Source organism: Petromyzon marinus, unplaced genomic scaffold, assembly GCF_048934315.1.
Source record: "Petromyzon marinus isolate PM22_M1 ecotype Great Lakes invasive population unplaced genomic scaffold, UKy_Petmar_22M1.pri1.0 PM_Scaffold_168, whole genome shotgun sequence".
Classification (NCBI taxonomy): Eukaryota; Metazoa; Chordata; class Hyperoartia; order Petromyzontiformes; family Petromyzontidae; genus Petromyzon; species Petromyzon marinus.
In genome coordinates, this window is record NW_027423133.1 from 8,008 (window position 1) to 15,000 (window position 6,993).

Below are 6,993 nucleotides of genomic sequence, written 5' to 3' on the forward strand. Positions count from 1 at the left end.
TCACCCACCCACTCATTCACCACCCACCCATTCACCCACCCACTCATTCACCCACCCACTCACTCAACTATCCACCGACACCACGTCTGCCCTTGCCACCTTTGTCTCCCCAACGTTCACCAAACCACAAACCACAAACACCACACTACACTACACACACACCACACACACTACACACACACCATACTACACACTACACACACACCACACACTACACTACACTACACACACCACACACTACACTACACACACACCACACACTACACACACCACACTACACTACACACACACCACACACTACACACACCACACACACACACTACACACACCACACACACACTACACACACACCACACACTACACTACACACACCACACACTACACACACACTACACACACTACACACATACACACCACACACTACACACATACACACCACACACTACACACACTACACACACACCACACACTACACACACACACCACACACACTACACACACACCACACACTACACACACACACTACACACCACACACACACCACACACTACACACACCACACACACTACACACACCACACACACTACACACACCACACACACTACACACACCACACACACTACACACACACACTACACACACACCACACACACACTACACTACACACACTACACTACACACACCACACTACACCACTACACACACACCACCCACTACACACTACACACACACACCACCCACACACACCACCACACACCACACTACACCACTACACACACACCACACTACACACCACACACACTACACACACTACACACACACCACACACACCACCACATACACCACACACACAACCACCACAACCACCACTCATGTTGAGGCTGAGTCGACCTAGAGGAGGCACGGCTCCCCGCCCAGCCACTGATGTTGGCCGTGAGTGGGAAATCCTCCCGGTACCCCCACCGCTCCGTCGACCAATGGGGAGCCAGCGCTGCTGTTCCCCGCGCGGCCTCTGGCCAATCGGAAGACTGCGTTCCAAGTCCGTTTGGCGACGACCAATCAGGAGCGACCGTTCATCGTTCTGTACCCCCGCCCACCCCCCGCCCACCGCCCCCCCCCCCCCCGCTTCGGCGAGCACCAATCAGAAGAGACGTCACTGCCATGACGATTGGGGACGTCGACCAATCAATCGCGAGTCTCCTGACGAGCAGGCGTCGTCCAATCAGGCGACGAGGTGTCGCTGGCCGGCGAGGAAGGCGTCGTCCAATCAGGCGACGAGGTGTCGCTGGCCGGCGAGGAAGGCGTCGTCCAATCAGGCGACGAGGTGTCGCTGGCCGGCGAGGAAGGCGTCGACCAATGAGGCGAGGCGTTGCTGGCCGGCGAGGAAGGCGTCGTCCAATGAGGCGAGGCGTCACTGGCCGGCGAGGAAGGCGTCGTCCAATGAGGCGAGGCGTCACTGGCCGGCGAGGAAGGCGTCGACCAATGAGGCGAGGCGTCACTGGCCGGCGAGGAAGGCGTCGTCCAATGAGGCGAGGCGTCACTGGCCGGCGAGGAAGGCGTCGACCAATGAGGCGAGGCGTCGCTGGCCGGCGAGGAAGGCGTCGTCCAATGAGGCGAGGCGTCACTGGCCGGCGAGGAAGGCGTTGACCAATGAGGCGAGGCGTTGCTGGCCGGCGAGGAAGGCGTCGACCAATGAGGCGAGGCGTCACTGGCCGGCGAGGAAGGCGTCGACCAATGAGGCGAGGCGTCGCTGGCCGGCGAGGAAGGCGTCGACCAATGAGGCGAGGCGTCACTGGCCGGCGAGGAAGGCCAGGTGGCTCTTGGGACAGCGGTTGGCGTAGTGACCACGCTCACCACACTGAGGCAATCACGGAGATAGTCACAGCCAGTCACACAGTGAGTCAGTCACACAGTCACACAGTGAGTCACACAGTCACACAGTGAGTCAGTCACACAGTGAGTCAGTCACACAGTGAGTCAGTCACACAGTGAGTCACACAGTCACACAGTCAGTCACACAGTGAGTCAGTCACACAGTGAGTCAGTCAGTGAGTCAGTCACACAGCCAGTCACACAGTGAGTCAGTCACACAGTGAGTCAGTCACACAGTCAGTGAGTCAGTCACACAGTGAGTCAGTCACACAGTGAGTCAGTCACACAGTGAGTCAGTCACACAGTCACACAGCCAGTCACACAGTGAGTCAGTCACACAGTGAGTCAGTCACACAGCCAGTCAGTCAGTCACACAGTGAGTCAGTCACACAGCCAGTCAGCCAGTCACACAGTGAGTCAGTCACACAGTCACACAGCCAGTCACACAGTGAGTCAGTCACAGTGAGTCAGTCAGTCACACAGTGAGTCAGTCACAGTGAGTCAGTCAGTCACACAGTGAGTCAGTCACACAGCCAGTCAGTCAGTCACACAGTGAGTCAGTCACACAGTCAGTCAGTCAGTCACACAGTGAGTCAGTCACACAGTGAGTTAGTCACACAGCCAGTCAGTCAGTCACACAGTGAGTCAGTCACACAGCCAGTCAGCCAGTCACACAGCGAGTCAGTCACACAGTCACACAGCCAGTCACACAGTGAGTCAGTCACAGTGAGTCAGTCAGTCACACAGTCACACAGTCAGTAACACAGTCAGTCAGTCACACAGTCAGTCAGTCAGTCACACAGCCAGTCACACAGCGAGTCAGTCACACAGCCAGTCAGTCAGTCACACAGTGAGTCAGTCACACAGTCAGTCACACAGTCAGTCACACAGCCAGTCAGTCAGTCACACAGTGAGTCAGTCACACAGCCAGTCAGTCAGTCACACAGTGAGTCAGTCACACAGTCAGTCACACAGTGAGTCAGTCACACAGTCAGTCACACAGCGAGTCAGTCACACAGTCAGTCAATCACACAGTCAGTCAGTCACAGTCAGTCAGTCACACAGTCAGCCAGTCACACAGTGAGTCAGTCACACAGTCAGTCAGTCACACAGTCAGTCAGTCACACAGTCAGTCAGTCACACAGTCAGTCACACAGTCGGTCAGTCACACAGTCAGTCACACAGTCAGTCAGTCACACAGTCAGTCAGTCACACAGTCAGTCAGTCACACAGTCAGTCACACAGTCGGTCAGTCACACAGTCAGTCACACAGTGAGTCACACAGTCAGTCAGTCATACAGTCAGACAGTCAGTCACACAGTGAGTCACACAGTCAGTCAGTCACACAGTCACACAGTCAGTCACACAGTCAGTCACACAGTGAGTCACACAGTCAGTCACACAGTCAGTCAGTCACACGAGACAGAGAGAGACCGGGTTCCTTGTATTTAGTACAGGGGGGTTCGTGTGTGTGGGTCAGGGTCACGGTTCGTGGCGCACACACACAGACACACACAGACACACACAGACACACACACACAGACACACACAGACACACACACACAGACACACAGACACACACAGACACACACACACAGACACACACAGACACACACACAGACACACACAGACACACACAGACACACACACACAGACACACACAGACACACACAGACACACACACACAGACACACACAGACACACACAGACACACACACACAGACACACACAGACACACACATAGACACACAGAACAACAACCGCCATTCGACACTAAGTGGCGGTGACGTCACCACGACGCTTGTGCCAGGCTATGTGCACCCTGAGGCCACGTGAAGTGTCGAACGCCCGCTGGCAGGAGGTCACGGGGCAGACCCAGGTGCCACGGGTCGACTGACTGAGATGACTGGCTGATGCACCACCTGTGCCCCCTACTTTGCCAACTTGCTGTGCTTTAGCCACCCGGCGCTCCGCTCGTTGTTGTGAGCGTCGCTCCTCCGCCCTCCGTTGTTGTTGGAGGGCGACTGCCTCCAACTGCCCAGTAGCGTCCTTCACGAGCCTCCTCCACAGAGGCCGATCTTGACACCGCTGGTACCAGTCATCGGCAAGTCCACTCAGCTCCACGTCCTCCTGTACCACATCACTCCATCTCTTCTCTAGCCCGTGCCGCGCCCGCCTAGCCCCCTCTATCCGGCCGAACAAAAGCTGTTTCGGCATGCGGTGGCAGGGCATGCGGGCTACATGACCCAGCCATCGCAGCCTTCCCCGCCGGAGGAGCTCACCGATGGGACCTTGCCCAGATCTTTCAAGGATTTTTGAGCTCCTCACACAATCCAGTCTGGTTAAACCCAGGATGCATCGTAGGCAGGCCAGCCTAAATGTTTCTAACCAGCGAAGATGTTCCATTAGGGGGGTCCACGTTTCGCAAGCGTAGAGAAGGGAGGGAATGACCGTGGTCGAGAAGACCTGAAGCTTAGTGCGGAGCGACAGACCAGGTAGCTTCCACACAGCGTTACGCAACCGATGAAAAGATATTGCCGCTCGACTGATTCGGAGTGAGACCTCTGCTGTTAAACTGCAGCCAGTCATAAGCACACTGCCCAGGTATGGGAAACTCTCCACTCTCTCCACAACTGCCCCATCACCGATTGGGAGTTGTGGGGGTGGAGTGTCCGATGGTACAAAATACCCAGGCAGGTGCTTAGTTTTGGTGGGGCTGATGGTAAGGCCCCACCTCTTAGTGGCACGCTCCAGTCTCAGCAGCAGCGTCTCCAACTCCTCCTCCGAATGCGCAGCTATTACCAAATCATCAGCATACATAACGTGGTTGAGCAATAGGGAGCCATCCCTTGACCGCACCCGGGCATCGATCAGCCTCCCATTATATCTGTACCATATGGAGATTCCCCCGGTACAGCTATTGAAGGCTTCACGAACTACGTGGTCAAAATAGATGTTAAATAATGTGGGAGTCAGAGGACATCCCTGTCGCACCCCAAGGTTAACAGAGAATGGCTCTGACTCCCGGCCACATAGTTTTACCCGGGCCCGCTCACCATCATGAAGGTCTTTAATGATCGTGAGCAGAGGGTCAGGTACTCCAAAAGCACGAAGAACAACCCAGAGCCCAGGCCTACTGATGGTATCATAGGCCTTGACCAGGTCAATAAAGCAGAGATGTAGATCTTGTTGGAATTCCCTACACCTCTGCTGTAGCAGACGGACAGAAAATATGGCATCTGTGCAGGACCGCCCTTTCCTGAAACCGCATTGGGGCTCCGCAAGCCTCTCCTCAGCGTGCCTGGCAAGGCGATGCTGAATAATCCTTGCCAGGACCTTTCCCGGCACACTGAGGAGTGAGATGCCCCTGTAGTTGTTACAGTCTGTGCGGTCCCCCTTCTTAAAAAGGGGGACCACCAGGGCATCCTTCAGATCCTGCGGAACCTGTCCAGTGGTCCAGACCGTTGTTATGATGTCATAAAGGGCAGTCTGTGCACAAACGCCACTCTCCCTCAGCATTTCGCTTGGGAGATCATCTCTGCCCGCTGCCTTTCCTGGTCTCAGACTCCGGGTCGCTTTCAGTACTTCCTCAACAGATGGCACCTCAGCCAGCCACTCACAGGGGGTGACTTCTTCCAATATTTGAGGCACCGCAGCCTCAGCAGGGTCATCCTCACTTTGTGCCACGATATTTTCCTGGCTGAGGGATTTTCCCTCCCCCAGGACCTCACAGAAATGCTCAGCAAATCTGCAAACCTGTTCCTGGGGGTCGGAGATTGGATCATCGTTTTTTCCCCTAATGATGGTAATAGGTGTGATGCTGCAGGTTACTTTTTTGATGGAGTTAAATAGAGATTTGTGATCACGGGCCACTGAGGCAGACTCCATCTCCTCAGCAAACCGCGACCACCACCCATCCTTGCAGCGCCTCACGGCTCTCCGAACCTCCGAGCGAAGGCTCCAGTAAGCCTCCTCATTCTCTGACGTGGGATTCTGTAGCCGATGACAGTGGGCCTGTCGCTTTTTCTCAACCATCCTGAACACCTCCTCTGTCAGCCAGGGTCTCTGGGGAGGTCTGGACCGCGTACCCAAAGCAGCCATTGCAGCTGCATGAGTCACAGTCCTAAACCTCGCCCATTTACCCTCGACACCAGGAGGAGTCGGGGACAATGCCAATCCCAGCTGCAAGCGATGATGAAATTCTAGCTTGCAACTGTCATCAGATAACTGAGACCAGGCCACTTTAGGTTGCAATGGGGTCCTGGGTGTACACCCACCACCGGAGTGGAAGAATGGCAGGCGCATCTTACAGATGACTAGTCGATGGTCAGAGGGCAGATCAGCTCCAAGGTAGGTCCTGGTGTCAAGGACATTGGCTCGCATCCGCTGGTCCGTCACTATGTAGTCCAGTAGATGTTCTTGCTTGGACCCGGCATGCATCCATGATGTTGTGTGGATGCGCCGATGCCGGAACAGCGTGTTGGTAATTACAAGCCCATGGGCTGCACAAAAATCTAGCAGCCTCCTACCGTTGTTATGGAGCTGATCTGGCCCATGCCCTCCAATCACTCCAGACCAGGTGCCAGTATCATGACCAACTCGGGCATTGACGTCACCCAACATGATGACTCTATCCCGAGGGGCCACTTTAGCCAGCACCTGTGACAGGAGGTCATAGAAGTCATCTGACTCATCGGCTTTGCTTGCATCCCTCCACGGATGTTCATCTTCGGTGGGGGCATAAGTAACCACGACCACCATTCCTCACCTCCGGTTGATGGGAAGGCGAGCCCAAAGTAGCCTGGGGCTTACAGCTTCCCACACCTCACCGCCACGCTCTCACGCCCCCTTCATTCTTTTGTTCAGAAGAAGAGCCACATCCTGTTGTTTGGCAGTCTCCTGCCCCGAGTAGAGGACTGTCCACCCCTCATGGTGGCAGGAGCCAGAACCGGTCCACCGGATCTCCTGAATGCCACAGAGATCCAGGCGGTACCGGTCCAGCTCCCGACAGAGGAGTGGCAGCCTCTCCTCTGCAGTGAGCGTTCGAACATTCCACGTGGCCACCTGTAGTGGCTTTTCGTTGTTTCTGGAGGAGCCCCGAGGGTAGATATTCAATCTCCT

General features: G+C 55.4%; 1 protein-coding gene across 1 annotated transcript in view; it reads right to left on the reverse strand.

Moving 5' to 3' along the window:
* Window positions 1-1,119: 1,119 nt before the first annotated feature.
* The window catches only part of LOC142922773 (cleavage and polyadenylation specificity factor subunit 4-like), a 32,076-nt gene continuing 26,202 nt past the window's right edge, over window positions 1,120-6,993 (reverse strand). Inside the window, exon 8 of the mRNA XM_076063632.1 lies at window positions 1,120-1,858. Within this exon, the coding sequence (XP_075919747.1) occupies window positions 1,790-1,858 (69 nt within the window). The 3' untranslated portion in view covers window positions 1,120-1,789. The remainder of the gene's footprint in view (window positions 1,859-6,993) is intronic.